This window comes from Pteronotus mesoamericanus, unplaced genomic scaffold (assembly GCF_021234165.1).
Source record: "Pteronotus mesoamericanus isolate MK-2021 breed Mesoamerican mustached bat unplaced genomic scaffold, CSHL_Meso_final contig_20, whole genome shotgun sequence".
NCBI classification, from domain to species: Eukaryota; Metazoa; Chordata; class Mammalia; order Chiroptera; family Mormoopidae; genus Pteronotus; species Pteronotus mesoamericanus.
Window position 1 is genome coordinate 74,382,937 of NW_026555085.1, and position 22,215 is coordinate 74,405,151.

The 22,215-nt window shown below is 33.7% G+C and overlaps 1 protein-coding gene across 14 annotated transcripts in view; it reads right to left on the reverse strand.

Annotated features, from left to right (window-relative positions):
* Positions 1-21,915, reverse strand: part of TRDN (triadin) — a 323,740-nt gene extending 301,825 nt beyond the window's left edge. For 10 of the 14 annotated variants that reach the window (XM_054569903.1, XM_054569904.1, XM_054569900.1 and 7 more), the window contains exon 1: positions 21,614-21,915. In XM_054569903.1, the coding sequence (XP_054425878.1) occupies positions 21,614-21,635 (22 nt within the window). In that variant the 5' untranslated portion in view covers positions 21,636-21,915. The remainder of the gene's footprint in view (positions 1-21,613) is intronic. The other 4 variants (XM_054569909.1, XM_054569907.1, XM_054569906.1 and 1 more) reach the window with 3 other exon arrangements.
* Between the last annotated feature and the right edge of the window lie 300 nt (positions 21,916-22,215).

The following is a 22,215-nucleotide window of genomic DNA, read 5'->3' on the forward strand; positions in this document are numbered from 1 at the left end:
AGAAGATCATTGTATAATTATAATAAAAATGATGGGATTGTAAATATCTTTTTCTTCTTTCTGTTTATCTGTATTTTCTTACTTTTATACCTAAAATATAAACTATTTGTATTTTAAAAAAAGAAATCTACTCTGCCAAAGTAACTGCTTTATAAACCCTTGAATAATTAATTACATTAGAGGATTAAAAAAAGTTGGTAAAGACATAGATAGAGCAAAATTAGGAAATCAGTCATTTCCCTCTTATCTCTTCTTATAGCTAACTTTTAACTGGTTCTTTAAGATTTCACTCAAGTATCTCCTTTAAATGATATTCTTTCATAAGAATTTTCTTACTTTGGTCCCTACGCCATGCTATGGGCTGGTATACTATTTATGTTCTATCATATTCATATGCATAATATGTGCATGGTCAATTCATAGCATATGAATAAATTATGCATATAAATTATTATTGTTCTATAAAGTTTATATTTCTTATTATACTCACTAAAATTTCTGTCTGTCCTATTCACTAGTTTCCATCACTATCACCTACAAAAAAAAGAAACATTCAATCCATGATTGTTCAATGGATGAAAAAATATAAGAAACTTTCCAAATAATTAGAACAAAACTTATACTCTAAATCCTGAAAGTAACTTTTTTCAATAAATTAAAATTAATAAACATTGCAAACCAGAGAATAAAGTGTTAAATGATAACTAAATGATCTCATAGCTTTAATTTTTATTTGTCCAGTTGACTTTGTTAATGAAGAGAATGATTCCTTACATGTATTAGTTATTAAGGGTGTCCAAAACTATAGGAAAGTTTAAGAAATGTCATTTCTAATGATACCTCGGCAAATTAGTAAACTCCAAGGCATTAAAAATGTTAGAGAGAATGAAAATGAAGACATCAAAGAGCAACATGGCTGAGTCATAGTCATGTGCCATTCTCACTGTGAGTTCTACTTTCTCTTAACACAGGTGGCAGCCTCAAACCAGAGCCCCTCGGCTGCTTCATACCACCTGGTAACATCACTTATGTGGTGCAGGGAGAGTTTAGAACTTCTTGTAACTTTGTTCTATATGCCACCATATGCATTCATTCTGTGGTGATTTATTGAGTGCCTACGATTTGCCAAACCCTTTGCTAGTTTCCTGGGAACAGAAGATGAAGGAATTTCTTTATGCTTTTTGCCTTTATTGGGCCAAGAGTAATCATACAACTGCAGCTGTAATAAATGTTATAAAGGAAACATAACCATACTATGAGAGAAACAATTGACCTAAATCTGAGGGATGAGTAAAAGCTAATTCAGGAAAAGGACATCAAGTCCTTCTTTTCCTTTTTACCTAAGTATAGGAATCTTCTGGGAACAAAGTTTAGTGAGTACGGTTCCTAAGGCTTTTCATAACATACGCCCAAAGGAAAAATGATATTAAATGTTGCGAAGCACCTAAGTGGGACTCCTGGAGTCTAAATACAACTAAGAAATCAGATCTGACCTTGAGAATGTGTTGAAATAATGTGATGAAATGATACGTGAAAGCTCTATGGGGTATCCAGAAAAAGTAGAGCAGAAGGAATATTTTTCCTGGATAATTCACTCCTATCCATTAGTACAGAATTGGCCAGTTCTCACAATTAGGTCACTGTAAAAGCTGATTTTTAGTGGTACAAGTCTTGATCTATGAGGATCTCCCATTACCAGAATGAATCATCCTTTGGGACTGTAAAAATTCCTTTGCCCTATTTCTAACCCTAAAGTTTCTTTTAAGTATATTATCCAAGTACTTACATGCTAGAAGAGACTAAAGTGAACTGAATATAAATATTTTGGTCCTTTTTATAAAAATGCCATAAAATAAAAATAGCATTTTATGTTTTAACTCAACCACATAGGATTTAGGTACTTAGACTAAGCCTGGTTGTAGATCCTGAACTGCAGAGGGCTGCAGCAGATAGATCCTAAGATGGCCTCATAATATATACCTCCTGCTACTCATGCCCTTGGACAAGCTCCTCCTGAGTGTGGACATGCTCTGAGACTAGCTTTTCAGCAATGGGATGCAGCAAAGTGAAGGACTGTGTACATGATTACTTGATAGAAGATTGAAACCCGTGACTTGCCTAGGAGACTCTATCTTTTACTGGTGGCTACGCTGGGAGGCCCCTGTGGCAAGGATTAAAGACAGCCTTTAGGCATTGATAGGAACCTCCAGCCAACAGGGTCTTCCCGGGACATAACATCAAAGTGAGGCCAGGCCTACAGTCACAAGGAAATGAATTCTACTGACAATACTTGAGCATAAAAGCAGATCCTTCCCCCATTTTATGTTATTTGAGACCTCAGCCTGGTTAACACCTTTGTTGCATAGTCGAAAGACCCTAAAGTAGAAGATGCAACTAAGTCATGTCTAGACTCTTGACACACAGAAATTGGGACATAATAAATATGTTATTTTTAGTCACTTAGTTTGTGGTAATATTGTTACATAACAACAGATAATTAATACGAGGGGCCCACTAAGCTGAATTAACCCAGGAAAGACCATATTTACCTTTGTCATAATATTTGTACAAGTTCTTAGAGCTGCAAGAAATAATTAAATTATTTAGGAATTTTATAAACCTTGTAAAATATTAAAATGATATTAGCCTGTAAAAGAAAATTGATAAGTAAAAACTCAATGTGTAATAATAAGATTTTACTGTAAATTCGAAATTTGAAAAATGCAAATGCTAATAATTTTAGAATAACCAAGAAAATCAGACTGGCTAGAACAAAAGTTACACTCTGTTTACAAGATGTAAGAGGAGGAAAAAAACAATGAAATAATTGCTCTCAATCTGTGAAAGTTAGGGGAACATTATAATCTTTATTATATGAGAAAAGTAAAAATAAAATAATTCTATGTATTATTGATTGTATGTAGTCATATGCCTGATTTATACATATACCCACAGAAATGTATAATTCTTCATTTGGTCAATTTAAGAAAAAAGAAATAATTTAATATTTATGTTGTCCTAGTATTTGTCAGGCAAGTTTGGGCACTTTCATACAGACATGCTATGAACTATCATCATAACCTGCCTATTATAGTTAAGGAAACTGTATTTTAAAAATATAACATGCAAAAGTCACACTGTGAGTACAGCTGTGGGCAGAAGTTTAAATCTATGATTGTCCAACCTTACATAGTTGGTTTTGTTTTTTCTTAAATCAAACATTCTCGATACACAGAACTGGTAATTAGTCACTAGCATAGAACCAAGGCTGACATTCCTTACGATTGATTTGATGGGGTTTTTTTGTTTCTTTTCATTCAGTGCCTTTGCTCTACTTGTTGATGAATATTCGAAATGTCACAACTACATCTTCTCAAAATGCATTATTATTTAAAATATGCAGGTTAAAAATTAATATAATTAAGGGACTTCAAAAGTAATATACATCATAGAGAAAAACATTTTTGTGGCTCTTCCAACTTGTTAAATACAAAAACAAGAACAACTTAAGATCAGCGTTCTAGAAGACAAGGGGTTGCTGTTAAGAGAATGGTGGCCTCCTATTTCAAGTCCAAAAATAGAAGTGGAAATTGTGTTAAATCTTAACAGGAGAGATTTATGTGAGAACAGCTTGACATAAGTATTGTTAGACAAATAGTTTTCTAAGAAGAACGTTGAGTATGCATGAAAATATTTAACCATTAAATAGATATTCATTTTCTTTGACATTTCTTACAGAATAAATATATTTCTGTTTAGGGGCAGAGAAAAACTAGAAGTAGTTTTTCAGGCACATAATTTTATAACGTTAATAACATATTTTAACATGAAATTGAAATGGCCTTGAAACCTGTTTTTATTTTCCTAAAGTTCTACCCATTTTATATCTTATTTCTCTCTCATCATAGAAATAAAATCAATAACAAAATATAGTATAAAGGTAAAATTAGATGCATTAAATAACAAGAAGAAGTTATACATTTAGTAAATAATGACCTAAAATAAGTGTGAAATATATTTGCATTATCCTTCACTTACAAAGGCATTGGAAAATTTCATACACTAAATCTAACACATGGTGTGCCAACATGTGTTCTAGAAAACAGATTTGATTCAGGAATGGTCAACTGATGACAGAGTTTACATGAGCAAAATCCCAACCTACATTTGTACCAAGAAGCACATCTACTTCCAATTCAAATAAACTTAGAGATTTGCCAGAAGTTTAATAAATAAATGTACTTAAATATGTATTTGTAAGGTTTTTTGGTTCTTAATATAAGAAATTCAAAATTTATCATCTTAAGAAAATAACATAATGTCTTTCAGCATGACTCAATGTCATCCACATTTATTCTGCATAATCTCATTCATTCAGTCTGACTGAAAAATATAATTAATGATAATTGATAACTTTAATTGGTAATCATCAAAACAAAAGGTCATACAATTTGTATCCCTTTTAAAATACATCTTTATAAATGATTACAGAAATATCATTGAGGGGTAAAAAATTATTTTTAAGATTTGATAGGATTGGAAGTGTTTGATGCTATATATATATATGTGTGTGTGTGTGTGTGTGTGTATATATATATATATATATATGATGAATATGACTTGGATGGTACACAATTAACCTGGCATTGTGAAGCTTTCTTTTTGAAGACGTTCATATATAGTCTTTAAAAAGTCAAATAAAAGTAAATAATACAAATTTCTTTCTCCTGGTCCTCTCTAAAATGTCTTTGCTGATGAATATTAAGGGAATATCTTCAGAAAGAAAAGACTACAATAACAGAATAAAATTATAAGTGATGAAAAACTATAAATATATATTAGTAAAAATACTGTATTTTACACAGTATAAATGCATAGAAATAAAAATGAAGTATACCTAACTGACTTGGAATACATATAAAAATATTAATGTAAAGTTTTTATCTTAATAGATATTGAGTTCCAAAAACATATGAGACACTGTTACAAAACATTAAGAGAAATTATTTGGTAACTGTATCATAAAAAGTTGTCATATTATTATAGAGATATTTTTGATAAATATAATTTAAATAATTTTAAAACATATTTTGAAATAACCGTAGCTTAAGTTAAGCAGCTAGTAATGTTATTTTTATTTTAAAATAATTTTGCAAGTATGTCTTATTTTTCTAAATTTTTACTTCTTATATCTTTGAATTAATGTTAGAAGAGTCAATATAAAGATAGTTAAAACTAACTAACTATTGTTTTATGGTAATATTCTTATGTTCTTTGAATGGAGGAGAGAGAGCTTGAAGTAGGAAGATTGATACATCCCTAGAACAATGCCTCCCAAACTTTGAGGTGCATGTGAATCATTTGGGAATTTTGTTAAAAAGCAGATTCTAATGCAGTAGGTTTAGCGTGGTAGCTGAGAATCTGCATTTATAACAAGTTCCCAGATGATAAGGATGTTGCTAGTACATGGACCACACTTTCAGTAAAAAGATCCTAGAGCATTTCAAAGGATGCTTAAAGGAAAATTCTGGTTTTGGTTTTAGTCTCTATTTTTTCAACTGAAATGAATAAACCTCAAACAGATCATCTTTAGCTGACGCGACTGTGGTTTTCATGAAATTAATCTCTGACCTGATTTTTAAAAATGCAGCAGTGTCAGCTTACTATTAATAGGCTCTTATCAGGCAGAAAATGTCCATACCTTTATGGTGTGTTCAGACCTAGGGAGGTGAAGGATACCCATTCCAAAGAGAGGCAGGTGCCCTGGTTTAAGGGAGACTTTTAAAGAAGTTCACTTTATAATCATTTAGACAGAGTGGATAATATGTATTAGATATGTTGTGTAGATACCTAAGTGTACATGCAAATGTTATTGATTATAAAACAATTCACAATTTCTGTTTCAGAAATGCTCATAGAATTGAATGAAAATAGATTAATCATAGAGATATTAAAGAATAAATACTACACAGATAACAGCCTTCTTTCTTAAGATTTGCAATTATCTCTTAGAAATACAAACAGAAGTGAAGTGTCTCTCTGACTTCACTGAATACCAGGGGGACATGTTAATAGAAAACTCCATTTATTGGAAAGAAAGTCAGCATATATTTTTTACAAAAAGAATAACCTAGTCATTATGTAATGAGGAATGAATACACTGTAGTTGTATAAAGCTACCCATATTAATCTTAATAAATATTAAACCCAACTTTTTACTCTAACCTGATTTTTCTCTCAAAACCAGAGTTTACATGTTAAAAGTATATTTTCTAAGTATGCTTTATTAGAGTCAACAGGTTTAGCTCCTGTGTAAACATAAGGAACAGCCTGACTTCAGAGTCCCACTAAGCTGACAAAGGCCAGGTGGTCAACCTGAGAACACTGACCATGAAGATCCATATTGGGACCAGCAAGAACGCTTCCTACATGTCTACTACCCCTCCCCCTGAGCTCTTTGTTCTGCTCACCATCTCCTCTCTCTGCATAAAAAACTCTGCCTACGCTAAATTGTTGAATTGTAACCCTGATTTAGTGTCTCTCAACTAGTAATCAGAGTTCTCATTGCAGTTGTAAACCACAGGTGTCCAAGGAAGGGGGAAGGCTAATGCACACTGAGAAATAACACCAGTGCAAATGGAGGATACCGGGGCAGGAGCTGTGAGACTCCTCTTTCAGCCACCTCACCTTATTCCTGCTTCTCCATCTCACCAGCACCTGCATGTCTTCACTCCCCCGGGAAGTTTCTCCCCACCGAATTCCCACCAACTCCTTATAAAAATTGCTGGCTTGACCAGAGATGTTAAGGTGGTTTTTTGAGGACTGCAGTCTGCTATATTCTCAAGATGCCAGCACTTGAATAAACTTTCCTTCTCACCAGCACCTGTCTTACAAGTCTGGCTTTCATGGTGGCAGACTGCCAAACCTGGATTTTTTTTTTGACAATCAATCCACTATTAACTATCTCAATAATGAGCTTGGTGACCTTGAAAATGGGACTCCCTTTTAGCTTCAGTTTTCTTGTATGGAAGAGGACATAGTGATTTAAAAAATGATTTATGTAAAAATATTACTTGGAAAATAAAATTTGCAATTCTTCTATGTCAACTTTATGTGAGCCTTCTGGAAATTTGTCTCTTGGTGTATAAAAGAGATTTACAGTAAGAGAGGTCATGGTATGTTAATTTTCTACTGCTGCCACAACAAATTACCACAAACTCGGTGGCTTAAAATAACACAAGCTTATTATCTTACAGTTCTGTGAATCAGAAGTCCAACATGGGTCTCAGCTAAAATCAAGGTGTCTACAGGGCAACCTTCCTTTTTGGAGGCTCTAGGGGAGAATTGGTCTCCTTGCTCTTTCTAGCTTCTACAGGCTATTGTATTCTTTAACTCATGACTTTTTCTCTATCTTTATAGCCAGTAGTGGCTGGTCAAGTCCTAACATCACATCTACTTCTGACCACAGCCAAAAGATTCTCCACTTTGAAGAACTTTTTTGATTAGAATAGACCCACTCAGATAATCCAGAAAATCTATCTCCAGGCCCATAATTTAATCACATCTGAAAATTCCTTTTTGCATTGCAAAATAATGTATTTCCAGGTTCTGGGATTGGTATAGTATATCTTTGGGGGCCATTTATTAAGCACACCAAAACTATATTTCTTCTATTCTTTATTAATAGACATTATGTGAATAGTTCTTTATGCAAAGTGTTGTCTAGGTCCACTCAGCAGAGCAAAGTGCTGTGTGGAGATATTGAAAGTTGCTTCAATTCCCTGGTCTATGACCAGTGCATCTTTTAAGCACACTAACCAAAAATATCTACTCACATTCAGAAAATATTCAAGTGTGGTGGTAATTAAAAATCTGCTTTGACATCAGGAAATTCTCTTTCTCCTCCCCTCCTTCTTCTCCTCTTCTACCTCTTTCTCCCTTTCTTTCTTCTTTTTCTTCTCTTTTTCCTCCTTCCTTCCCCTCATCCTCCTCCTCATCATCCTTCTTCTTCCTTTCATTCATGAGCATATCTCTAGTCACCAGAACACTTTATTTTCATAGTTAACAGTTTTTAAATATTATTGAATAAATAAAGGAATAAATATATGGATAGGTGAATGACAAAGTTTCAGGGCTATAATAATTGTAAATGACCTAACATCGTATTGAATCTGGCAGAAGCAATGGTACACTGAATAAGTTACCATTATTTAATGGGTAGGTAATATGCCGTTATAGATTTGGTAATCATGTGCAAGATGGATTCGAGGTCAGGAGATCACTTAGATACTTATATAGTGTATCAGTTATCTGTTGCTGGATAAGAAAACATTACAAAACTTATTGTCTTAAAACAATTATAATTATTTTTCTTAGCAAAATGTAATTTGGTTAGAGTTTAGCTGGTATGGCTTGCCTCTGTGTCACAAGCATTACCAATGGTGGTTCACCTGGGAACTGGAGAACCTGTTTAAAAGACGGCTCACTCAAATGGCCAGAAAGTTGGTGCTGACTATTGGAAGCTCAGCTGGTTTTATCAGCTAAGGGCCTTGTTTCTCTTTGTACCAGCCTTCCTTTTTTACAGCATGGGATAAAATGTAAATATCCCAAAAGAACAAGATTCACATACTTGGCATTTTTAGGATCTATCCTTGGAAGTCATAAAGCTTCGCTTTTATTGTATTTTATTTGTCTAGGCTGCCACATGGGTCTACTGGATTCAAGACCTGGGAAAATAAGCCTCACTTCTCAGTGGAAGGAGAGTCAAGGTTACATTATAAGAGGAGCATGTGCTGTGGGAAATACTGCTGCTGCCACTTGTGAAAAATACAATGATGTAGTTAGAGGGGTCCAAATATAAAATGATGAGACCTTAAATTAAAGCAAGAACAGTAGAAATAAAAAAGAAAAAAAAATTGAATCAAGAAATGAGAAATCCAAAGGTTAGAGACTGAGCAAATGGGGAAAAAAACAAAACTGTAGAGTCAGAAGAATAAATGATTGGGAAAAAGTTACTAAGTTTCAGTATGGCATGTTGAGCTTTTGACTTCCATATACCCTCATTCTCTTTCAGGTAAATAGTTAAATCTACTTCCTTAGATATTTTTTCTCCATCTTCATTTTTTCAGATTTACAACTGCCCATGAAAAGAATCTTATAAATTTATCGTAAAAGAATCCTCAATTATTGCGGTACTATACTATCTGCATGATTTTGGTATTTATTCCTAATGTAAATGAAAGTATGAGGAATTTTGTTTAAAACTCTCTATATAATAAACTGGGGTGACAGTTTCCAAACCTAAGAATGTGTTTTTAATCAAATAAGGAAGCATATTTGTTGCACATCTCTTTTTTTATGCTGGGTTATAAGAGGTTTAAATTTCAATTTTTGAGCTGCTGCCTGTACAGTCTCAGATAATGGTCACTACAAGAGGTCTGTCCAGAAGGTATCCAGCCATGTAATACAAAAACAAAAAAGACAGTTATTGAAAAAGATGCAAGATATAAGAAACATTGTACATAGGACAATAATGCCTCAGTCCCCTTCAAAGTAGGCACCTTGGGACCTCACACAGTTTTCCCAGTCACCATCAGCTGCCCCACTGTATTTTTCTGAATCTCATTGATGACCTGAAATCCCTTCTCTTTCAAAGGTGACTTTGTTTTTTAAAAAGCCAGAAGTCACAATGCATCAAGTCTGGGCTGCAGAGGAGGTGAGTCACCTGGGTGATTTGACGTTTTGCCAAATAACTCTGCACAAGATGTGATGCATGACTAGGCATGTTGTTGTGATAAAGCTGCCAATCACCAGTTGCCCATAGCTGCAGCCTTCTGTATCATCCAAATAGTTTCCATGGAGGAATGTTCAAGCTTCATGCAAAATTTGATGCAGATTCATTGCTCTACCTGCTCAGTCATTTTGAACGCAATGGCTGCATAGTACAGATGTCACTCAACAGCATCTACTGCCTCACCCCCAACAACTACTACAATGAAATTGTCATTGTTCACACATACACATTCCAGTCCACTCTCCTTGGCTGTCAGGTTTTATCAATGTGGCACAAACTGATCTCATTATATTAATAATGGCTGGACTTTTTCCGGACAGACCTCGTAATTAAGAATTATTTCTTCATCTCTAAGTAGTCCTTACTATTCAGTTTGTTGATGCTCCTTCTAATACCCATTTTATATATCTCATGGAGCAAGATTGATTTCTTCTGAAAAACAAGCTGGGGCATCTCCTGTAGATAGCCCCTGAGTTCACCTTTTGTGCATGTTTTTCAATTAGATTTGAATGATAATGCACTCCATTTTGATTGAACAAGGTGTATTCTCCATGCTGAACGTACTTTTTTAGCAGTGTGTCATTAAATAAATATATATTGATGATAGAATATTAAACTGAAAAAAAGGAGGAATGATCATAGCAGTATGGTTCATAAAAGCTTCCCAATTAAAAAAAGTTCCAGTGATAAAGGAATTATGAAAGTCATACAATGAAATTCCATATAGTGAGAAAAATAACAAATACCATGACATAAAATGAAATAGATGAATCTTATCGAGTGCTGAATTAGTGCAGCAAGATTTAGAGTAATATGTATTGAGTGATTCCATATAGAGAGAGAACAAACATAGCAGAACTAACCTATATTGTTTGTAGATGTGGAGGTCATAAAACTAGAATGCAAAGCAAGGAGATAGTTATCCAAAAAATCAGAATAGTTGTTCCCTGTAGGGAAAGAGTTGGAGAATAGGAGTCTTGATTAGGAAGCAAAACCAAAGTGAGTCAGTTGGTAGGTGGGCAGATGGAAATGTGCTTCAAAGATGATGGAAATATTGTTTCCTGATCTGGGTGTTGGTTATGGGGATGTCAATTCTATTGCTGTTTAGTAAATGACACATAAATATTTATGATTTGTGCAGCTTTCAGTGCTCGTATTTTATGAAAAGAATCTATAGAATAACTAAAATATTTTTAAAATTGTGATAATTCATATTATATATCTTTTAACACTGAACTGATAAGATGGCTAGTGTCTTGAAAACCAAGCAGGAGAGTATCATTCAAAAATTGCCAAAATTATCTAATTCATTTTTCACTTGTAGAGTTCTTGTAAATTTTGGCTTCTAGATAGGTTAGTGTTACCTAATAACTTAATTTTAAGTGATTCCTTACTTGATTAGAGAACACATTTGTCATTTTTGTAGGGATGTAAGAATTTTTTAAGAAATTGGAAATACTCTAGGCAGACATGTAGAATTCAACATGTCACAATATAGGGTGACAATTAAGTAAAGAAATGGAATTCACACTCAAATTTATTACTTAGTTTCTGTAAGACTGTATAAGGCAATTTTGCAAAGTCCTGTCTTTTGGTTTACCCATCAGAGCTGCCTCCACCTGTGCCTCTCCTCAATTTATGTTGTCACATTAATTCATTAGCTCAAGGACACAGAACAGAAGCCATCACCTCTCACTGATTTTTCTCATGGGGGGACTGTGTCATTCCAGTTAGCTTGTGAATCTCTTTGCCCCACACTTTTAAAAAAATTATTGTCTTTTTTTTCTACCACAGAATTATAAAGAGCAAATCAAGGCCAAATATAATTATATTTCAGAAGGATTTTATTCCATTCCAAGCAACTTCCAAATCATTGGACTAGATGGCTATATTTAGTATTCTAACTCTTAGTTGGTAACTGTCCGAATAATATTAAAAAGAAATTCCCACTGATTAAAATCCCCTATATTGACCTAAAAAGAATCTTCTGTGTAAAATTAGAAGAAAACTAAACCAGGAGTGTCTCATAGTTAAGCATTCTGATCCTACTTCTTTCATGACCAATAGCACCAATGCTCACCTTTAACTTAGATTTATGTTGACTGTTAACTGGGATGTAGTTTAGCATCCCTATAGGAAAATGTGTGGCTTTGTGGCATCAAAATTGTGATGAGAGGTGCTACCACATGCTTATTATCTTGCAATGTCTGGGAAAGCTCTTTCTGACAAATACTCTTGCCCCAAACACCAGCAGAATGTGTCTCCTCCACCTTTCATTTCCCAATATAGAGCAGAGGACCAAGATGTTAATTTAGAGAAAATATATCAAATAATTATTTGTTAAATAAATTAACCTGAACTTTCAGGATCTACGGATGTTGAGAAAATGTTTTTCTTTGCTTTGCGTTTCTGTTCCCATCTTTTTATTTGGAAATATCCTTTAAGTTTTAATTAAAGTTCTACTCCTTTATGAGTCCCTCACGAACCAAGTTCACGTATTTTGCTTCTTAGATTTCTCTGATAATCATATCTTATAACAGTTGATTTATTTATTTGTTATATATTACTTCCTGCTTTAGTTGTTTCATATAGTATACTCTTTTTTCATATTATCTACTTTAGACTTGAGTGATGAGAAACCAAAGAATCTATCTCACAATTTTTATACGTAATTTTAACTGTTACTTCTTTCTGGAAACTTGAAAATTCTTGTATTATGTACTTATTTACACAATTATTTCATTTCTCCTTGAGGACTATTTTTATATATATTTCACATTTCATTCTCAGACTTAACACAGTTACTGGCAAAGGCAAATACCCAAAATACATACAAGTAAGTATTTATTAAGTGAATAAATATCTTTCAGTGTGTCAGCAGTTTTACCCTTCTTCATCTACAAGTGAATGCCACAGTGGTGGAAAAAAGAAAAGATGCCATATTCCAAAACACCTGGGTTTTGAGAGCATATGTCATTCAAACACAGGGATGCAGGCCAGATGATATTTAAAATGAGTCATTCTAGACAGGACTACAAGGCATTTCACATCTAGAGAGACTAGACAGAAACTCAGTGGTTAAACTGAGTGGTCTAAACCAGGTCTTCTGGCAACTGTCAAAACTGTTATTTCTGATAGAACTCTTCCAGTCTCTATGAACAGCCTCTAGGGGATTCTGCTGACTTATTGCTTTAATCTAGTTATCTCTGCTTTCCTAGGTACTTTCTCGTTACATCTTCTGAACCTTAAACTAAGAACCATGTCTCTTCAACCTTTCCTTAGTAAAAGCTTTTCCCTAGTATCTTGAAAACACTTGCCTTGCTCAGTGCTACCCATTATAGGGTGTCTTCACAAGACACTGGCCCTGTAACACTAGCTCTCATAATAAGTACTTAGAATAACACTGACCATAGAACTAGTTTCTATTTAAATCCAATTTCTCATTAGTAATCCAAATAAACTTATTTAGTGAGGACCTGCCTGACAATATTATTTTATCATTTCTTCATGAATTGGAGATGGTGCTCCATAAGTACAAACTAAGCTTAAAGTGGAGTTTTTAGGGATGAAAAGCAGAATGGAAATAGAGGAAATATAAGTGGTGGGCGAATTCTCATACAGAAGGGAGAAAAACTAAAAAGCAAAATGAATAACCAGTTCAAAATGAGTCAAGAACGTAAGACATCTAACATTTTGAATATTACATCAATACGATGACTTAATGAAAAACGAGTATTTAAACAAGGATTTTAAGCCAATTTCATAGCCAGATAACTCTACCTTGGTCATCCCAGGGCTTCATCTGAAAGACGACTAAGTCTCACTTACAACCTACAGTCATCTCTACATTGATCAAACCTACTTGTGATTTCCTTATTCTTTGGCAAGCCATTTACCTTCCCAATAATGTCAAATGTATTGAAGATTATGGGAGTAAAATATGGGGCAACTTTATCATTCTAGAGTTATTTTCAGCAACTTTCAACATGTTCATTAATCATAAACTTTATGAACGATGGCATGACTGTATTCAACTAAATTAAACACTTGTCATTCATAAATCCAGCCATAGTTCTATGTTTTAAAATCTGCCCAGTCTTTGTTTTCATGATTTTTTATTCTTTTCTTGCTTGTTTTTCAATCTACTGTATTAGAATCAGGGACCTTGTGTTATTTATCTTCAGGTCCCCATTGTCTGCCATCCAGCTTAGTACATAATAGGTGTTAAAATATTAATTACAACTGAAACTCTGACAGGACCTACTGCTTTATAAATATGTTTATTGGTTGTTAATTAACACCATAGAGTCTAAAATTTTGTTATATTTCAAATGTATTTTTTGTTTGTTTTTCTCTGAATATGATATCTAATACTTCTGCAGATTTACATTCACAAGCTGAGTATTTTACTATACTATAATAATTGATAGATTTTATAGTATACTCTTTTTTCCCCCCAGCAAATATACGTAAGTTAAATAGAATAACCAGGGGCAAAAATAATAGCTCCAGCACTCAATGTCAAAGAAGCAACATTTTGTATTTATAATTGTTGTCTTGGCATTGCATTAAATGTCTACCACAGAAAATCCTCTTAGTCACATGATGATTTTATTTTAAAAAGCCAAAATAAATTTTCAGCGAAACCTCGGTAAAAATGTATTTTGAAAGTGTCAGTTAAGTGGAAACTGATTCTCTCACATCGACACATTTACCATTCACCACTGTTCTAGGACTTTTTAAAACTAAGTTCTAAATATTACGAGCTGTTTCTTTCTTTCGTTTTTCTCAACATTTCAGTAACCTGTGATGGGAATAGAACGAAGCTGCAAATGAGTATCAAGGATTAAGCCAGCCCATCACAACGCATTCTAGCCTCATACCATATAAATAAAACCAGGTTTCTCCTGTAAAAAGCAAGTTGCTGAATATAATACATCTTCATTCTTCTAGGTTAATAGATTATACCTTTAACTTGTTTAAGTAAAGACCATATGTCCCTGCTTCTGTCATAGCTTCCAAATTAGAAAATATCTAAATCATATATATTTAAATGTAATATGCCAACCATATTCTTTTTAATGTCTTTGAAGATGAAAAATACTATCTCTTTGTATCAGGAAGTTCATCTCTCACTGAAAATCCCTCACTTGGGGCAGTACATGTGTACTTGGCACTCAAGTAAACATCTCCTAATAGAAATCTGCATTGCACTGAGATTGTCCAGAGCAAATGGCAATTGGGGAGAGCAAAAAACTTAACTTTGACAGATATCTTCCTAGAATTTAAATTGAACAGAACCTAAACTCCATAAACTTGGAATTATTGTATGATGTTAATGCATAGTTACCAAATAAAGGTTTTTCTCTAATTTGCATGTTTTAATTATATTTCTTTTACATAATATACATTTTTAAATATATGAAACATGTCCCCAAAGGTCTTCTTTTTATTTGGAAAAAAAAAGAAAAGAAAATTCTGTTTTAAACACCGTAACTGTAAAACCAAAAGCTTAACTGGCAAATCTTAACCATCTGTGCATTTTCTTTTCAAATTGATATATTCAACCTAAAGGTCAATGTAGATGATTTAAAAATTGCTTAGTTGCACCGTTTCATGTTTCTCTCATATGAAATATTGTTAACTGATTAAAAATTAATGCAAACAGCATTGGAGGTTTCAAGTCTCTTAGTATTCCAAAGCCCTTGGAATAGCTGAGTAGGCTCAATTCATTCTGCATTGTTAAAGTAGCATGATTTTAAAATTATAGTCACAATGATGACCAAAAATAAATAAGAAAAAAATTAAACATTTAAAGTGGCAAACAGACCATTTTCCATGGGTATTGTGTGCTTAAGGTCGGGGGAGGGGAGAAAAAAGAATTACTATTACAAATAATTGAAAAAGCTACAACAAAAAAGCTTCGTAATAGAACCTAGCTAGGTCTGACCCTATAAAGATATATTTTCTGTTTACTTTCATTGCAGATTTTGCATCATGGATGCTTTGCTCAATTAAAAAGACATAAACTTAATTTGCTACATGACAAGATTTTATAAAAAGCTGAAAAAATTCTCTGGCCATAGATTGACACGAATCAAGATGTGCCCTCTAGTTTATGGCCCTGGCTCCCTGAGGCCCCGCATCGTCCGCAGGCCACGTATGGTTAAGAAGTAAGGCTAATGCTCGAATCCAGGTTTCTGCATTGAAACTCCGCACACTTTCTAGTCTGTCACACTGCCTTTAATTATTTTGATGCTGCCTTCTCTCAACTCTGTCCCATTTTTTCTCCCTGATTTTCAATGAGTTCTATAGCCTACTGGTTTTCACAATCTGCTTTGCTCCTCTTTTTCTAAATTCAGCTTGAGCAGTAAAGAAATCAAGTAGTTTTAGAGTCTTGACCATGTTTGTGTGGTATCTCTTTTCTAGTCTTTCGGGGTTTCTGTGGTATTTAAAGGAGATATTCTTGTAAGACCGTGGCACTTACTATCCCGTCAATACAGATGTTTCTGACCAGAGCATTTCTTAGAACTATTTTTCTTTGAATCACATTGACTGCTCAGGGTTTTACATGGATCATCTAAAAAATGAACTGCTCCTAATTAATGTCTCTAATAATTTTGAAAAATGATATGAAACTAACCTACAGGTTCCCACATTTCCTTGTCTGATGTTACAAATGCAATACATTTCTGGACCCCTCTGTCTAATACAAGCATATTTAATTTCTCTTTCAATAACAACCTACTGTTCATTTTAGATAGTAATTTGCACTTATATGTAAATTTAGTGGTCAGTGGATTAACTTACATATATATTACAAAAATATATTCTTATTAACTTGTTTACCTTATTAAAAACATTAGCTCTTTTTATTTCTAATTCTTTATTAAAAGGAGACTTAAATATTCACAAAAGTAGACAGAATGTTGTAAAAAAACCCCAGGTACTCATCACCAGTCTAAACATAATCAACTCATGGGCAATTTTATATTATCCATAATTCAACCTACATTCCTATCTACCATATTATTTAAAAACAAATTCTAAACATTGTATGATCTCATCAGTATATATTTGAACATGACCTCCAAATAAATTTTAAAGCACAACCATGATATGATTATTCCACTAAAAATAGGATAATTTATTAATATTTAATATTCAGAGTGTGTCAAATTTCCAATTATTTCATTAGAACTTTTTAAGGTAGTTTAAATCATTATCCGATAGTTGTACACATTGTGATGGGTTGCTCTATTTTTACATTTCTTTTAATCTATAAGCTTCCCTGGCATCTTTTTTTGTTCCTGGTCACTTATTTGAAGGAACTGGGTTGTTTTTATTGTAGGTTGCCATACCCTGGATTTTGCTCACTTCATGTTATGGTGTAGTGCAGAGCATATTCCTCGCCCCTCTATTTCAGTTGAAAACTGGAGGCTCTATTTCTTTCATTGCTTTTTCTCTTTTCTTTTTCACTTTTTTGGTTAGTTATAGCTATCATTTTAATGGTTGCCTAAGTTTTACCTTATACTTTGCCAACTGTTTGTCTTATTGTAGTTCCCAGACTTTTATCCAAAGGTCTTTGAATGTTTCTCTCATGCTACTTAATAAAAAATTCTAATCTTATATGTAAATGGCCTGTGCACAAATCTTTTCATTTAGCTGTGCTTCTTATCATCATGGTTCTCCTCCAAATACACTGGCTTATTAATTTCAATTTTAAAATGTGTTCTTGGATTTAAAAATAATATTCTCTATGTGATCTATTACTTTCCTTGAACAGGAGACCATAACATGGAAGTAATTAGACTTGAACCTAGTGCTTTGTTCTCTTTCTCCTCCCCCTACCCACAAGTCATCTGCACTTAAGCCAGAGTAGTTGCTCTTGATTTGGGCAAAGTAAACACAGATATGTAAGCTGGATCTGTTCCTTTTCTTAAATTCACTATCCGTTGCCCTGTATGATATAACTTGTGTACATAGCTGTTAAGTAGTCTAGCTGTGAATTATTGATCTTTCTCCTTCAGAGCAACAGTGAGTCCTCATGTAGTATAGGTTTTGTCAAAGTAGTGCATTGTGTGAAATAAATGGTTATGTATCAAATCCTCTTAAAGATTTGTTAAAGAAGCAGTGATATATGGCTGAACTATGCATCCGTAGTAAAATTACCCTTCTTTTGAATCTTGAAGTTACGTAATAGTTTAGAAGTTGAAAAAATTATATGTTATAGCTTCAAAAAAAAAGAATTTTTCTCAACTAAGTGTTCTACTAATGCTAAGTTAATTATATTTTAAGACTCCTTTGACTAGAATCCATTATGTAAATTTTTTATTTCCTCATATTTTGGTGGTCCTTGGACCCAAAGAACACAATTATGTAAATGTTATGTAAAGCATAAGTTGATTATGTATTAGTTAATTGGCAATTTGAAAACATTACCTATTTATCAACTTTTTCAACAAAGCTATTAAGAATTAATTAAACTTCACTTAATTATCAAATTGCTCAAATGGTATTTTTTGCATAGTGGTTTATGCTGTCAAATAGATGCTGAAATTGGTAGTTGAAAGTTCATCTGAACCTCAGAAGGGGAACTAATTTTGGCACTTGTGTAGGAATAATTGAGCCTCTGGAAAGAAAAGAAGAAGTTATTTATAGTCTTCAACTTTAGTGTGGTTTGAGTCTAATCCAGTCTGTGGCCAGCTTTAGCCTACCCAAAGCAGCATGAGCCACACCAGAACAAAGGCTTAGTGTTGGCCCTCATCAACATCCAAATTAATAGCAGGCTAACTATTAATTCAAAAAGCAAGAAGTATTCAACATGATTCTATGATCAGAGATGGGGGTGTGAATCTTAGCTCACCATATGTACCTGTGTGAATTCAGGCAAATTTCTAACATCTCTAAACCTTAGGTTCCTATCTATAAATAACAATAATAAAGTATCTATTTCATTTGGTTGTCCTGAGGATTAAATAATCATATAACAAGCTTAATACTGTGCTTGAAATATAATGTCTTCTGAATAAATGTGAATTATTATCATTATAATTATCTTTATTAATTTATCATGACCAGAACAGAGAGCTGTCATGTCCCTAAAATCCTTTGGAATTCAACTTTTTCCTAGTTCTAGTTAATCTATGGTTCTGTACCTAAAAGACAATTCCATACTTTGCATTATTTCCTTTCTTTTGTCACATGATATAATCCAGCTTGGAACATGCAGTGGAAATCTACATGAAGAGATCAGTCATGTTTAAAGACATGTCTTGCATTATGGTTGAATAAGTACTGGGATAAACTAAAGAAGACATGAGTTGTACTCTCAGACCTCCTCTAATTATTCATGATCATGAGAGAGCCATATAACTGTATAAGCCTCAGTTTTTTCAAAAATTGAGGTGCTGACAGTGGACTGGAGCTCTCTCATGGGCTACTTTAGCTCTAATTTCTTAAAGTGCTAGAGGTGTTTACTTGTTTTGGGATAAATGGATTGGAAGAGTAATCAGTAGATGTCATAAGGCTACTAATGCAGTGTTTACATTTCAGTAATGTATCCAAAAGTGGTGCAAAAGAAATATAGAAGATGAGAGGAAAGAATGTTCCAGGTTGCACCTAGGCCCTGTAAAAAATTGCACCTCTAAAAGAAGGTAGGATGAGACGCAGCAAATAAGAATCATGAAGACAAGATGAAAAGTGTATAGTAGAACAGCACACAAGAAATGGTACAGACAACCACCGAGGATGACTATGGTACTAACCTTAAAAGTTAGCTCTTTGGAGCTGGCAGTCTAGTTATCATTTGAGAAATATGATTAATACATCATTCCAGAAAATGATAAGAGCACAAAATTGATGTTCAAATGACATTGATCCTATGAACAGTTAAGGCCAGGGAGTAGGAAATGACCATCACCCAGGAACTAGGTAGCATTTTTATATTTTTAATTTATTACTAATTCAATGATTTTTAATGGGTGACTCCAGGAAGTCTTCCATTAACACTTTAAACTCTCCCACAGAAACAAAAGTTCTATTTCCTATTCTGGAATTCTCCTGTAAAAAGTTTTATAAATTAAGTGTAAAGCTCCACAGAGCATAATCTATAGACAAGCCAAAATGTTTTGGCCAAGTGACCTCCTGAATCAGCTGGCAGCCCTGTGCAGACACAGAGAAATATATTCATAGGTATATTAATAACTCGCGCAAGGCTAAGCAAGAAGTTTTATAGAAAGCACACTTTAAGATAAACTAAAGGCCATATGACTCAGAATATCTAAAGAATAGGAAAAATGCTATTTATATTTAGTTTGCAAATTCTCAACTAAAATTGGTGAAGAGTAAACCTGATATCTTCTTACAGAAAAGAGAAAACACCAACTAGGTTTCAGGGAGCTAACTTCTAATCTTGGCAATACTGTGGTCTTGAGCAAGTCACCGAACATCTGAGCTACAGTTTCTATTTCTGCAAAATGGAGATAATAATGCTGACTTAATTGAATAGTGTTAGGTTTAAATAAGTAAACACACATAAAGTCCTGAGCAAAATGCCTGATATACATAGAAATTTCTCAATAATTGTTTTTGTTAATTTAGGGTGTCAGACTAAATTTCTCAATGGAAAGTACAAGTAAGGCATTTCTGCTTATAAATATAGAAAAATCCTCAACTCTAAAATCACAGTGTGTCTATAGTAATGTCTTCCCAAAGAGCCAACACCTCATGTTCTATTTTTCAGTTGTCTGATTAAAAACAAACCAGCACAGCACTCGACTTGGAAGCCATCAAGAGCACCACCTGTCTGATTTCCTTACAGCTGTCAGAAGCAAATTTCAGACCCACCTCTTAAATTGTTACCCAAGCTAGAACCAGACTGTGTCTGTATTTAACATGGTTTGGTTGTTTTAAAGGGTCTTTTTATTTTAAGAAATATATATATACTTCTACATTATATATCTATATATTTACATATATACACATATTTTATGTATATTACATATGTAAAACAATTACTACCATGATGAAATAATAAAAATCATATGCTGTACTTATGGCATGTACCTTTTCAAAATAAGCATTGAAACAGAAAACATTTATTTTAATATAAAGATAGAATTCATTATTTAGAGGGAAAAGAAACATGAGTATGTAAAAAGAATCAGAATTTGGCCACTTTTAAACTGCTTTATTTTAAAAATCATATTGATCTATAGTGATTTTGTGCAATTCCAAAACTTATCTCTCTGAATATCCACCAATAGTAAAATACGAATGAATTTTGCAAAAGAGCTTAAGTCTTAAATTGTATACAAATCTATATGTGCATGTATTTAAACACTTTAATTAGAAAGGAAAAACAAATTTAAGATCTCCATCTTAAAATATCATTAGGCAAAATGCTCAAAATCATTTTTCTAAGTTTAAACATTAAATGCAACATTTCAAGTTCAAGTGGTCTCTATCCTTGCAAGCCTTGTAATTTGTGCTAGGTAAGCTATCAGCCATGTTACATGACCACAGCTATTTATAGAGGTGTGGGTGATACTAGTAACTAGTGGGACTTTGGCATAACAAAGAAATTTCCACATGCAAAATTTCAGAGAAACCTCTTCTCATTCCCCCAACACACAGATCTGTCCACCTCTCAGTTCCCAAATCCACTTCTCTGATCCCGTATAGAATTATTTGATCAAAACAATGAACTAAAAGCAACATTTTAAGGTCTAGTTGATACATTGACTGCCAATGTGGCTGTCAACTTCTACCTTTTTTTTTTTTTTTCTAGTTGATACTATTGGAAAATGGTAGCAATACCTTCAGCAGTGATCTCAGTCATGGTGGTTCCAGAAAGGAAAAGGCAGGCCACAAGTTCCGGTCAAGTGGCACTTTGCAGAATACTTTAGGGTTTGAGAACTCTGATGGGGTGTTCTGTGTGACAACGGGAGGGCTCTTCGTTTTCCTGGTTGTTTCTGCTGCTCCTTTGTTGTCTTGCTGAACTTTGTCTCTGCAGAGTTCTCCCCCTGGAAACAACCTGAGCCCTTTCCAAGCAGCACTTGTGGCTCAGGCAGAAGTATCAGCTTCGAATAAAAATAGCCTCATCTCCCTAGGACTCTTCTGCACTTATTCTTTTTTTTTCTCTTTGGCACTGAGGGAACACGTACACACACACACACACACACACACACACACACACACACGCATGCACGCACGCACGCACGCATACCAGTTGCCCAGCCCCAAAGAGACACAGGCAAAAAAAAGGCAAATGAACTAAAAAGTACTGTCTAAGCCCCCGCAGTTTTCCCAAGATAATTACAGATCTTGGGGTCTATGTCAGAAAACATAAAAAAAAATAAGTTGAAAGTAATCTTATCCACGATAGCTCAGATTTATTCTTAGTGCCTTTAATGCTCAGA